This window comes from Ptychodera flava, chromosome 4, assembly GCF_041260155.1.
Source record: "Ptychodera flava strain L36383 chromosome 4, AS_Pfla_20210202, whole genome shotgun sequence".
Taxonomy (NCBI): Eukaryota; Metazoa; Hemichordata; class Enteropneusta; family Ptychoderidae; genus Ptychodera; species Ptychodera flava.
The window spans coordinates 49211405-49226039 of record NC_091931.1 but is presented as its reverse complement, the minus strand read 5'-3'; the positions used below and the strand labels follow the sequence as shown (position 1 = coordinate 49226039).

Below are 14635 nucleotides of genomic sequence, written 5' to 3'. Positions count from 1 at the left end.
TTTATTTCACCTTATAAGGTTTAATGACTTCATAGATCTTAATTGATGTGTACACCGGAAGAGCAATTGAATGACTTGATAGGCTAGTCAGTCCGATACTCTGATGGTATCACAATAGAGGCTCCGTAATCCCTTTGGACGTGTGATGCCACCAACAGCCAACAAAAGTCTTTGCCTCCTGAAACTCTCGCTTGCTTCAACTTTAGACTAATACATAACAAGGTGTTGATATTGATTTGATATGCTGGCAGGTTTTCGATCTACAGACTGACATTGAAAAGCTGACTGAACTGTGGTTGAGTACCAGAGCTCCAAATGGTGGAACCGCGGCTTGGAGTTTGCAGTTTGTGCAAACTTAAGCATGATAATCAAAATAATCAAAATAAAGGCCACCCTTTCTAGACGCGATCAGTTTTCGTTGTCATGCGCGTGTTTTATTTACCTACGCTCGCTAATTCAGAATGGAGGTTCAAGGCAAATCACCTTGTGAAAGCTGTAATCGTAGCCACTAATAAGCCGTGTAATGACTATATGCATTTACTAATCATCCATACCTATACACAGATCATGGATAGACACTGCAGCATAAATAATACACGATTTCCCATGTTACAGCTGATCCGTTTGACGTGGTGGACACGTCACTCTAAGGAAGAACGGGTTGACATGTCAGAGAAGACTGACGACAAGGCAGAGGAATTGGAGATGCATGAAAACAAAGGTATTGATGTCGAGGAAAAAGAAGCAGAGGACGATAAGAAAGAAACAGAAGGCAAAGAAGCGGAAATGTCGAAGGAAGATCAGATTGATGACGCCAATGATGAAACAGAAGGTCAGTTGATGTATGATTGCCATCATCATTTTGGTTCGTAAGAAATACTGTGGTCTGTTTTAGAGTTCACAGTGTCTTTTGTCGGCTAACATGTTGCAGTGCTACTAATACATTGTAATATATACTCTAAAAGTTGATTCCCCAGTCAGAACCCGCTTTTAAGTGTCTTCCTTTCCTTGACATATTTGTTCTATCTCTCCGTTTTGTGTCTGCCTGTCTGTCTGTCTGTCAACCTATCTATTCACCAGTCTGTCTGCCTACACGACTCTTGTCTGACTGCAATGGTAAATCTTCCGACCTTTCTGTTTTCTCGTCAGATCGTTCAAGGTTGCGTCGCGGATTTGATTGGTTGTGTGGTTTCAACAACAGCAAACTACAGAAACTCTCCCAAGAAGAGCTAGCACAGATGGAGAAAGAGATGTGCTCACTGGAAGAAGACCCTTTCTGGGCGAAATTTGTCAACATAGCTGGCGTAATCTCATTGGGCCTTGGTGCATTCTGCTGGGGGTTCTTCGCTTAAAATCTGTCGTTACAGAAAATGAACTGATCTCTATAATCCTTCAATATAAGACCTTCAGTAATATACTTAAAATAAAAACTTTGATAATGAGTCCGCCTGTAACGTTGGTGCACTTTTGTACTTGCAACGAGCCTTTGGTTGGAAAACGTCATCGGCTTAAAACTTGATACGTCAGAGACACGTCAGGGACAGATAGAAATCTCAACCTATTGGACCGATATAATTAATGAATATACAGTAACAGAGACACGAACAGATGTTGTGAATTGTATAGCGAACACTGTGCACATTTTAATAATGATAATGAAGACGAGAGAGGCACCACGAAGACAACTAACAGTCCTAGAATATACTTACTTTTTAAAAAAACATATTGATTTAATAAATGTGAGTTAATTTAAATCATAACGAATCATAACCTTATTTAGAAAAACAATAATTATGTCCATCTTAAAACTTCTTATTTTAGTCGTGTTGCTATTGTGACAAGTTCTGCCCTAAACAAATGTCGACGTAGAGGGCACTATCATTATACAAAATCGGTTGAGAACGCGTCGAACGCCAGAACTGGAAAGATATTTCTGCTCTGAAGGATGTAATGAAGTCACATACGTTATGCATGTAAAATACTCAATTACGACGAGAAAGAATGATCAAAAACAGCATACGCCCGCTAAGGGGGTCGAACCCTTGACCTTAGGATTAAAAGTCCCACGCTCTACCGACTGAGCTAACCGGGCTGCTCATACTATAATTGATATTCATCTTTCTATATAAGATGAATTATTTCCATTCAAGGTTTGTTGATGAACAACGAAGTGAGGATGATCTTGGATGGAAAGGCTGTGACAACCCGTGATAAACCATTCCGCAGGTTTTCAGCAACGGTAAATGAACCACAAAGGCACTGCTACAGGCAGTGTGTGATTTCTAAACTCATCGGACAGCAAACCAAGAAAACAGCTCTGCCATGAAAAATATCCAATACTTAAACAAAATGGGACAGAAGCTGATTATTAAAGTATCTATATATTGTGTAATGCTTCATTTAGGGCCTGTTGTTAGGAGAAGCCGTGATTATTACAACTCATTTTAAACGTGTCAGTTGTAAATGATCATCAAGTAATTTTCGTCGTTCTTAATCATGCACTTTTTTGGTATTGTTTGTTTTTGCTGTTTTGGTCACTCTGAGGCGACCACGTTTGCAGCCTGAGGTAGTGATGATGATCCGACAACAGGGCAATAAAAATGCTGAGTATTGCAAAGTATAGACATTGATCCATCTGACTCCGATTGCAACTGTAGCATCCTTTGCATTTAGAGGACAATGCGACAGAAGAATGTCAATGTTTCAAAGGCTATCGTAGTGGCCATATCCACGTTCCGGTGTATTGTCTTTGAAGACAATAACTTATCTGCTTTATAGATTTCAACACCGACAGTGCTTTTTTTTGGAGGGTAAACCAAAACGTTTCATAGGTCCAGAGAATAGTCAAGCCATCTGTAGTCCTTGCCATCGACGTAGCATTCCTCAAATCGGATATAGACGGATTGAGACCGCTTTATCACGACGGCCAATTACAGAGTCGTTGATTCCACAGGTGGCCATTGTCCTGTGCACATCATCTCTCGTTTGCTTCGTCCTTTTTCGTCTAATTCTGGTATTTTACGTGCAGTTTGCGTTTCCTGTTTGATGTCAACGTCCTTGTACATCCCAAACTTCTTGTTTTAATAATATTACGCGTTGGAAGCCCTTTGAAGAAGCCATTTGAAGAATATAAAGAACAGCGTCTGCTCATCGCTGCCCCTTGTCACATACAACACCAACCTCGTGGTTGTTCAACGTCGACAGCAAGTGGACTGGTGCTTGTATTCACTGTGAACTGGTGAGAGCCTGGAATCTTTCTTGTTGCACCAGGGTCCCTATAGGGACCTTGGTTGCACTGTACGATGTCGGAAAGCAGTATTACCTGTGAGTCCTACCTACGGAATATTTTACTCGACACGAACATTTTCCAGTGTACTGAGAGTAATGACTTCTATTGAGGCCACTTTACGGTCGATCGTCCCTCGTACCATCGCACCATCGCCAGTCCTGAAGAAATCGACTTTGTAGGACAGTTTACGACAACAAAAACGGACACATCAGCACAGGTCATAATTTTAAGATAATTAGTGGAAAAATTTACACATCATATAGTAAATGTGCAAGGACGTTTTCACATCGTTAACTTGTTCATCTCCTTATGACGACTTTTGCGGACCTTCGCTGTCTTAGTGTTTTTCACCGACGGATGGTTGCTTCGTCACTCACAGAGAAAGACATTTACTTTACCAAGAGTCTTTAGGTTCTCGACTCATTTTTTCTACCATGGTCATATCATCAGACAATTGCAAATGTGAAAACACATTTCCTGAACTCGCATCAGGAGAAGTTTGCGTAATCGTTGTATCGTTTTTCATCGCCCAAATACAGCTGGCATTATGATATCATATCTCTTAGTATCCTGTGATATTCACCCGAACCAAGGACTTTGAAACATATCCGTGTGGTGACTGTCATAAACCCATAAAGGCAAATCAGCATGGTGTTGTATGTACAACCTGTGAGAACTGGTATCACACATAATGTCAAAGTATATCCTAGAGAGAATATCAACGTGTGTGGAAAAACCCTGACAAATCTTGGTATTGCGTACATTGTTCGCTTTCAAAGTTTACAGATTACATTCCTGATGTATTTTCGGATGCTGAAAGAAATTCGACGACTACAACTACACAAAACTTTCATTCTTCATCAGGACCTCGTATAAATGGCTTACTTATAGCGCATGTAAACGTCAATAATCTGTTTACTAAAGTTAATCATCTTCATGATTTCATCGTCAAGTGGAAGTTGACAGTTTTAAGTACAACCGAAATCCATCTGGATGATTCATTTTCGAACAATGAATTATCGATCGATGATTTTCGCTTTTTTTAGGAAAAATCGTCATGGGCGGTGTGGCAACATACGTACACAACTCCTTGCCAGTTTTGCCGAGAAAGATTTAGACTTTTCTGAGCTCGAATCAATTTTGATAGAGATTAATTTACATACCAAATCAATTCTGGTATCTTCCCCCTAATAGTAATGATAACTTGTTACAATAATTGGGAGGTTTATATCTTAGGTGACTTTAACATCGATCTTTGCTCTACCTGATCGACCAAGTAACGCAAATTAACAATGATGATGAAAACATTCAATTATCTCAAGTCATCACATCTGCAACACGGACAACGACAATGCGGATATATGCATTGACCACATTTATATCACCGGCAGTCACCGTACCGGTGAGTTAGGGGTGTTAATCACAGCGGGTCTCTTAGACTTACTCCAAGTCTGTGGGCGTATAGATATCAAAACAGAATAAATTGAAGGAATGAACTTCAACAGACTGTCACGCTAGGTGGTAGGCTGACGCTTACTTAGATCGTGGGGTGAGCGCCTTGGCCCCCACGCTTGGCCAGCCAATATGCTGCCGCCGAGAAAAGCCAGGCGATTGGAGGGGGGAGGGTTAAGTCTACGGGTTTCTCAGATCATGATGCTGTTCTGTCACTAGCAGGTCAAAGGTGCCAATTGGTAAACCACAGACAAGGAGAATTTTTTCCCGTCGTCTGTGGGTAAACCAAGCTTTAAAGAGACATGCAAATTAAGAATTTCATGAGGCTTCTTTATTAGCGACTTGCATTGTGTTCCATTGAACATCATCTGTGTGTCGGGATACATTATCGAGCGGCTATGGTCTACTTTCAAGAGCTATTATTGGACGTGTGCGATCGTCATGCACTCATCGTTACTCAACGTGACAGGAGATTCAATTGTCATTGATTACCGATGAAATTACAGCAATTAATTATGTTGGAAAGAGACAACGTGAAACAATCCGTAAAATAGACGAGGGTCGCACGTATCTGGGAAGCTTATAAACAACTATACGTAACAAAATAGCGACCATCTCTGGCCAAGAGTGAATATTATTGTTAACTTACTTCAGAAAATTCAAATAGTCGGTCAAAATTACAGGAAATTATCAAGAGGCTCGTGAACAGTAAATTGTGGTTGTCGGTAAATTCATTGAAAGTACATAATACTGAGTTCTTTAAACCCAAAGAAATTGCCAATATGGTATGAAGAAAACGTGAGAAAACATGATAAACTGAAAAATCCCCAAACTTGGTTTAAATCATACGTTCATGAAAGTACCTGATTGCGATTAAAAACTGTTCAAAATATTATATCACTGTTGCTAATTATATTTTTTCAAGCGATGAAAGCTGTACATGATATGAGTATACTTGACAGTAACTTAAAGGCTTACATAGAGAAATAAAATGCACAATTCACGCTGGAAATAGGTCTTTATGTCGCCAGTAACTTTTCAAATCTACTTAGACATTTCTGCTAGTTGCGTAGCCTCATTTAACGTATTTTATTTGTTTTGTTAATCTCTAAATTATCGCTGATTACAATAAGACTCATCTCTTTTTATTGCTAGCGCAGTGATGTTTACAACAATCACCACAACATGACAAGACACCAACGAATTCTTAAGAAAACTTAAACTTTACAAGTATCATTACTAATAATATGTGTTATATACAATCTCCCTCCTGCGTTCAAGAATGTTCACTTCAAAGTATCTTTCGCTCTGCATTGCGTTGCCATTGATATCACTGAAGGTCCCTGTCTTTGAACTCGATCGGGGCTTTAAATCTCTTTTGTCGTTGACGTCTTTTCGTAAAGCCCTGTAAATTGAATGAGAAACAGAACAAGAACTTCAAGTATGAAAAAGTAAACATTTATACTTTCTAACTCAAATCGAACAGCTTAGAATATCTCTGATTCTCATTGAATATGTGACGTCAGCCTACCCCAACACTACATTATGTCTTCTTCATTCAAATGACAGGAATGTACTACCAGCGTGAACGGAAAATGTATGACTAGCGTAAAGTTCTGCTCCCCTTTAATTGAAAAGTGCTTCATATGAAGAATGTCATTCACTTAGCTTGGACAGCTTTAAAAGGAGCGTCAAGGTTTACCTGCTTTACTGAGACTGAGCATGTCAAATTGTTGCTTTTCTTTTTAGAGAACAGCACAATATTACTGTGTGCATGAGTTTGGCGCTGGTAAAAAAGCGTTTCATTGGATGACCCCAGCTGTCAAGCGAAAGGGCAAATGGATATTTGCATCACCGGGTGTTCGCAAATCAGCTCAGCTGGCAACATCTTATTTCTTTTTCTAGCAAGTACTAAATGCTTTTTATTTGTCAAAGAGTTGAATTCATTCATATTCAAATAGAATTATAGACAGAAAAATGAAAGGCAATAAAAATAATTTCACATGAGGTATGATTCAGTATATTGGGTTACCTTGGCAATTTCCTCCAACAGGTCGTTGAGACACACTTCTCTATTTTGTGACTCAGTCTCGGAATTGTAATTTTGCTCCTTGTCATCGTATTTTCGTTTCACTTTCAGTTTTCGTGGTTCTTCTTCTTTCATTGTCTGCTCCTCGACATTCAAAATTTCGTTTTCCTGACAAAAGTGAATGCTGAGTGTTACCAAGACATCAAAACTATAATACCTTCCGACGTTTTAGTCAATAGCATCGTCACGTAAGTGACCGATGTACCTATTTTACGATATAAAGATATGCCTATTGAGACACAGACGTAACGTCACTGGATAGTTATCATTAAAATTGAGAACTAACTCAGTTGAAACAAAGATATTAAAGTTCCTACATACTGCAATAGATGATGACGTCAAAGTCTTCTACATAGTAAAACAAGTGACCATGACATTACGATATGTCACCTATGACTCTCTCTCTCTCTCTCTCTCTCTCTCTCTCTCTCTCTCTCTCTCTCTCTCTCTCTCTCTCTCTCTCACCTGCCTGCACTGCTGCACACATTGTGAGAATTCATCGATGGTTGAAATCAACTCCTCGAGTTGAAAAGTTGTCTCGTCTTCGCAGAGATAGCTGGACAATTTAACGACTAGCTGGTCGATTTCTTGCACCAGGCTTTGTAACACAGCAAACTCTTTCGAAGCTTTCTGGATAAAAGTAAAACGTTTATCTCTAATTTGAAAACTATAACGTGAATGGCTCATAGATAGCTGTTTTTACTGAGCGTCACTCAAAGCATGCATTGTTGACGTCAGATTTAAATAAAAATATGTCGTATTCTCATTTATATTTTGTGCACTTAACGGTTAATCGTGTAACCTTTGACCTTTATTGAATGAACTCGAGACATTAAGTCTGATAACCAACATAATTTTACTATTCGTTTCTTCCCATACTCTTGCTTCCACTCGCAGTTCCAATACGCGTGTCTCTCACCACTGACATTCATTTGAAATCCGACATCAATATTGTTAATATTTAGAAATTGCTAATTTTGTCAATGTTTCAAAATATTTATTAGATATCGATAAAGAGGTTATCAATCGAAGTATTTTAAAAGGCAAGTAGCAATAACGTTTGATGTTTTTTAACTGTTTTTGATTGTGGTGTCCTACTCCCCAAAGCATGTTGAGATACACAGTATTCAGCTTGTTAGCTCAGCCTTTTCATGTGTAGATATCGTTGTTATTTTTGACAAGTGAATTCTTGTCCGGACTGGAATTCAAATGTAAGCAACAGTGCATTGTACACGTACAGACACTGCTGATAAAATAAAATGTAGGTTTTTCAAAATGCTTTTGGGAGTAGAACAAGATCGTGCAACTGACAAACAGAACAATAACCATGAAAAAATTAGCAAAAGTAACACTTGTTGTCCCATTCAGCCTCAAAGATAGACTGCTCTCTGATTGATTAACTTTTTTGTTTGAAACAATATTCATAACTTACAGGAAGAAAATCCTTCATTTGCATCTTGATATCTTCCTCTGCCATGTTCACTTCCTGTTCCATTTTGTCAAGTCTTTTCGACAGTTCACGTACTTCGGTTTTTAGATCAGTAAGGGAATATCTACAAGACAAAAGACAAATAGCTGTAAGCGGTATAAGACATCTACCACCTCGATTCGTGGAGAGCAATGTTTTAACCTTTTCCTATGGACTTAACCTGGCCATGTTGGCCATTTTTGACCCTATAGAAAGGGTTTATTTCTTCAGTCTTGGTCGTTAATGACAGAAATTGGTCCATCAAAAATCGATCAGTGAACCTAGACTTTCTTGTGATTTTTATGGCATTCGTTGTCCAGGGCGTCCTTGATGAAGTTGGTCAACCTTTCATTTTCAAAGATCACACTATCTGGAGTGGAGTCTACAATCATCCACTGATACACATGTGTACATCTCTCAAGAGCAATGTTGATTTTGTAATACACAACGAGTGATCTATCAATGAAGGTATGAACACAATGTTGCTTGGAATAGTGACCGACCTCACCTCGATGCTTTTGACACTGTTTTGAAATCGTCTAATAACTGCGTCAATTGTTGGTGGGATTTCTGATCGAAGACTTTCACTAAATGATGTAGCAATGTCAACCTCGATTTATTGGAAAGGGTCTCCTTTAACTTCAACAGAGAAGACATCTTGAAACCGTTGGCATTTCCGGCATATCTGTGATACTGACGGGATAGATAAGGGGTATGTGTAATATCGGTGATAATAATGGGACAGATAAGGGGTACATGTAAAATGACCGATATTAAAAATGATGACGTAATATTGATATATTCAAAAGCAAAGTCAATAAGCGCTCTTTAAGATATAATATTATGTTTTTCACAAATTTTATTTTGGAAAAATCTACTGGTCGTTTTTAATAATTATTTTATAATATTTTCATTTTGTATCTTGATAACTAGGCCAGTAATTCTCGTCACCTTTGCGTAATTTAATTCACCTATGGATGAATAATTCTAGAGGTCTATGCCGAAAAAGTGTGACAACAGTTTTTTCCTCTTTTATTTATTCAATATTTTAAAATGTTTTATACCTGCTAAAGTTAACATTGGGGATAGATTAAGCAACATGTACAAATCGAGGAAAAAATAGCTAACTTACACAAATTTTCATGTGCGATATTATCCTTTCAAAAATGATTAATCAATCCCTGTTGTTACAAATTTCCTTGTCTAAATTTGTACTTCAGAGTAAACTCACATTGTATCATAAAACGTTTTGGTATTTTCTAGTTAAGTCACCTAATAGTACATCACATCACATTATCTTACAGCACATTGCATTACATTGCATTGCAGTACATTAAATTACAGCACATTGCATTACATTGCATTGCAGTACATTAAATTACAGTACATTCTTAAAAACCTTTGTGACGTATTTTGGTGAGCAAGACTTTTACTTACATAGTTCATGTAGTTGCCTGTTACAAGGACAAGCTTTAAAAATCTCTCCAATGCTGCGCTTTTCATTAAACCTAAAATGAAATTTGAATATTCACATTCAATTATACATCAGTATGGTTATTGTTACGGGCAAACATCTCGAAAACAAAGTGCTTACAGAAAGTGGAATTAGTTAATTTAGCTCTCATCAACAGGCTACGGCCATTTCTTGTTGATGGTAACATTTCCACAATAGTGCTAGTGTGGTATAGGTGACTCTAGGATGAATGAGAGTGTTACACGATGAGCTGTTACAAAAATGTTCTGCCTTTTCGGAGAACAATTATTTAATGTTTCATAACATTAACTTTTATTGAAACCTAGGATATTATAGTAGTAATTTTGTTGAAGCCAAACGAGTTGTCTGAATTTTTTTCATGCTATTCTACATTATCCGAAAACTTACATTTAACGCTTGTTATCACTAACATGAAGGCTGTCTTCAAGGAGCTCAGTGTTTTGCCAAACTCTTCCTTCAACAACATGCAGTCGATTCTCAGCCTGTAACTGTGAGGAGAAACGTTCAAGTCAACTCTGATGTACATCTTTTTATGGGTTGAGCAAACGGATTAAAGTTGGACTTCTACATATACGTTTGTCAGATGTTCTTCCGTCTTTGAAGTTCAAGAAACAAGGAGGCAGTCTTACTCTGATGAGGGCTACCAGTGCCTTACCGAAATATTGGTATGTCAAGTAATGGGTGTGCGAAGTGTCGACGCTGGTCGAAACGATTTCCTGTTCTGAATTCTCAAAAGTCTGCAATGCTTTGCATGAACGTATTCTGTAAGTTCCAAAGTCATATTTGGATTACAACTGTAACTATTTAACTTGAGTCTCCTGGGGTATTTCGTTTTTCAATCTTAATAGATGATGCCACTGTATGTTATTTCAAATACGTGCGAACAACCGTTCGTTAATTAGTCATATACGAAGGATTGTAAGAGAATAAAGTGATGATTTTTATCTAGTATTGGCTTCAATCTGGACTAAAATACTGCACTTACTTTTTGAGTTTGAGAAGTTCGAGAAAAAACTGTTCAGTGGTGTTTAACTTGTCTTCGTCACCAGAGAAAGACATTAAATCTTCTATCTGTACGAAAGTATGGTAAATGTAAGAAAATATGCAATTATAAGTGTATAAATATCCTACCATAGTAGTAAAGTAAACGTGGTCAACTGGGATTAAGTAAGAATTTTACACCCCATTTTATTCATTTATCTACATGAAGCGAAGGAAAAATTAACCATCCATGTAACTAAAGTGTGACCCTGACCTATATACGAACTCACGCATGCGCAGCTTGCGCAGCAGTGCATTGTCCTGAACTAAGCGGGAAATTCCCTGCTGAGCATGTTTATACACGTTCCGAAGGTGTATGGGAAATTCCGCGTGAGTCATCACCATCAAACTAGCCTATATAAAGGACCCGTTGTCAGTCCGGCCGCCGGTCGCGGAGTCTAGCTGATGTTGAACACGAAGTTCCTATCGGTACGAACTTGTTCACCTGATAGATAAAATTTTAGTAATTTCCTCTGAACTTAAAATGTGACGGAAGACCATTACTTCAAATAATATGAGACGTTTCAGATGAATGGTACTGATATCTAAAGTGTTCACTCTTTTATCTTTACGTACAAATGTAGTTCCTAAGTCGTTCTCTATTCTATTCCCACCAACAAAACATTCAATACTCATTTCCCCTCCCCGATCTTTATCAATACTTATGATAATATCACAAGTTGTTCTGTTATCTGTTTTCATAGCATAATATCCAACCAAATCGTCAAATTCATCTCCAATAGCTAACTTTACACATCTAATGAGAACTGTACCATGTTGAAGTATTTTCATATTATCAGTCATCTGTTGATTTACAGTCTGTAAAGTTAATTCAGCTGCCTCATCACCGACGCTTTTCAGACCCAGTTTCTTTAAAGTTGTGTCCCAAAATAATCTAACTGGAACTCCGCTAGCTGTATACGAGCAATAATTCTCCCCCTCGTTTATCCACCTTCTTAGTGTATTATCTGCCTTCATTATTGTATTAAGAGGACTAATTTTAAGGTGAATCGGTATACCAAGAAGTGCAATGTATGGATTTGTAGGAGTAAGCCAACTACGAAAATCTAACAATTTATATTTGTTTACATTGCTATCAAAATAAATCACATTCGGAGTTCCTGGTGGTTCAGCAACACCTCCTGCAATTTCACTATCCAATATATCTAAGATGTTACGCGGCACATTATAAGGCATGAATTTCTGACTATCCCCATCCCATGTCAGAGCAAAAGGAGTAGGATCATTCGAAGCCTTTGTGGCGTCAATTACAGTTTCATCAATGTCTTTAAGTTCGGAAAATTCTACAGCATGCTCGTGGGATTGCACCGCGGCATTGGCTAAAACGAAATATTTTTCGCGGTCCTTGTAACGAAGGACGTAATCCTTATTATGATTAGCAGCCATCTTAGTATTATTGTTAACTTTAACATCACTCAGATCTTCAAGCTCAAGATTTTGCATACGAATTGTACCTAGACCGAAGCCACTTGGATCAGACATACTCCGTAGGGACCTATATACAGTGAAAATTAAAATAATACCTTGTAATATACACAACCATGGCTTCAGCTATAGGAATGACAGTTCTCGGTGCTGTATTAAATGCAACGGCATTCACAGGAGGAAATATTATCGGACAAAAGCTTTCTGGGAATGGTGACGCTCTTATTGAAGAGAAGGTCCGACATGATAAAGCATTAGAAAAATTTGAACATGATCGCAACGTCTGGTCAGAAAAAGATTACTACAGGCTGACTGGGAAAGAGAAAATCAGGCAAAGGACGCACATGCTGCGGCAGAATTAAGAGATACAGATGCAGAAATCCTGGAAGAAGCAGAAGCGGTGCAAAGCAACTCTACGTCAGGCAAAGAAGTTCAATTCTCAGATTATTATCAGCCCAGTCCTGAGCAAAAGAAATATGAGATGATCTATATTGCTGGAGGATTGGTCGTGGGATGGTTTATCTTCCGATAGGGTTACACCGGCCCCGCTTCGGGACTACAATAATTCAATACAAAAGCTAATTGGCCAGTTATTGAAATCGATCATGTTCCCATCCTGATCCGTTATCCAGATACGCATTGAATTCATGTAATCTCCCCCTTTTCTCAATGGCATAGAAATTGCTCCGTTTTAAAATCGTAAGTAACCTTTTCACTTATTTCTCTCGTATCCCGGATGGGAAGTATTTGTAAACAGTTCGATACTTTCCCCTGTATGTATCCTCCGGAGGCACCCGAACCAAATGAAACATAATTTCCAGTAACATCGACTACATCTGAATGAACTATATATTTAGTGACTGTTAAGAAATCCACTTTCTTCGGACTCATAGTACTTTTTATAACTGGGTTGTCCTCAGGTTTATCTGAAAAACCAACTACGTTGGCAAAGCTACCTGTAGCATTGAAATAAACTTTAACATCTTTAGCCAAAGTTAGAAGAACGTGGTTTGTCGGCAGATGTTTTTCAAAATTAATTTTTGCTTCAACCCGATTGCTTTGTTTAACGTATCGATATTGTAGTTACCTGGACGTATTGATTTAGTCTTCTTTGGTTGGTCACCTTCTTGATATTTTATTACATTATTCGTCGATGTTATGTTATGCCATGAATTATATAGTCCGCACTCTAGCAGTCTTATCTTCGTAAACTGTGTCGTGTCAATACAAGGGTAAAAATTAACAGTAACAGGTTCACCTGTTTTACTTTCAATCCAAATGATCATCGTTGTACGTTGTATGTATATATTACTAAGTATAAATGTTCGATGAATATTATTATTACGAAGTATAAGGTTCTGCAGGAATAATATTTTTCTGTTCAAGGAGATCTTTTGTCGCAACTGCGGCAGCAGTCGCACCGCCTAATTTTGCCAAGCGAGTCAAATTGGACGACTTGGATCGCCCATATCAATTTTAGAAATTTGCTGGAGATCATAAGATATCCCATCGCAAGTCCTGCGATTACAATTCCATCGTACATTGTGTTTACAACTGTTTTAATATCCATGATTGCTGACTAGTATATAAAATAAAAAAAATAAAAATAAAAAATGGGGAGTTAATCCATCTCATACAATGTAGAGGAGCTGGGAACACCCCCTCCCCCTCCCCTCCCGTCGGAACTGTTCCGGATGGAGCTGCTACGTGCTCTGTTTTTTTCGCTTTCTGTGGAGGATCTTTCCGGACGGAACAGGGGGTATGTCGAGCACGCCCCCAATATAGCCCTAATGCAGTCAATGAAACTCCCATAATTCCTAAAACAAGATAACATTTATTATACCAGCGTGAATTATTATCACACTGTTCTTTCATTGTAGGCGGTAGGTCTGCTACCGCATCATTCCCCTCCCCCCCTCTCCCCCCCTCCATTGCTTTTAGTTTCTTCTCCCTGTTTTGCCTGTTCCATTCCGCTAGTCGCTTCCCTGAAGCAACTCTCCCTGGATGCTTCGGCGGTAACGTCACTTTCTCTATGTTGCGCTGTGTCGGAGTCGGCGGAGTCGTTTGCGGTGTGGGCTCCGTCGGCGGGGCTTCTGACGGAGTCGTTTGCTGAGTCGGCGAAGTTGAATCCATTTATTTCAGGTACTATATTAAACCCGATTTTTTTAAAATTTAAATGTTTACCCGTAATTAAACCGGTGGAAATTAGAGCAATCACGGCCCCCACGTGTACCCTATCCCCCTGATAATCGTTTTATTTCACTGTTTAGAATAAAATCCTTTTAAGATCAGTGGCATAGTTATCTCGATCATCGATTGGAACTACCTGACTAATTGCGCGGGCTCCTAGATCTA

At 38.5% G+C, this 14635-nt stretch overlaps 1 protein-coding gene and 1 non-coding gene across 2 annotated transcripts in view; both read right to left on the bottom strand.

Annotated features, from left to right (window-relative positions):
* Positions 1–2019: 2019 nt before the first annotated feature.
* Trnak-uuu (transfer RNA lysine (anticodon UUU)) lies at positions 2020–2092 on the bottom strand. Its single transcript has one exon. It is a non-coding gene; the product is annotated as a tRNA-Lys (tRNA).
* Positions 2093–5050: 2958 nt separating this feature from the next.
* LOC139132053 (inverted formin-2-like) overlaps positions 5051–14635 on the bottom strand; it is a 33920-nt gene continuing 24335 nt past the window's right edge. The window contains exons 8-15 of the mRNA XM_070698441.1: positions 10779–10864; positions 10181–10281; positions 9736–9806; positions 8807–8991; positions 8263–8383; positions 7296–7460; positions 6774–6938; positions 5051–6146 (exon numbers count right to left, since the gene is read on the bottom strand). Of these exons, the coding sequence (XP_070554542.1) occupies positions 6072–6146; positions 6774–6938; positions 7296–7460; positions 8263–8383; positions 8807–8991; positions 9736–9806; positions 10181–10281; positions 10779–10864 (969 nt within the window). The 3' untranslated portion in view covers positions 5051–6071. The remainder of the gene's footprint in view (positions 6147–6773; positions 6939–7295; positions 7461–8262; positions 8384–8806; positions 8992–9735; positions 9807–10180; positions 10282–10778; positions 10865–14635) is intronic.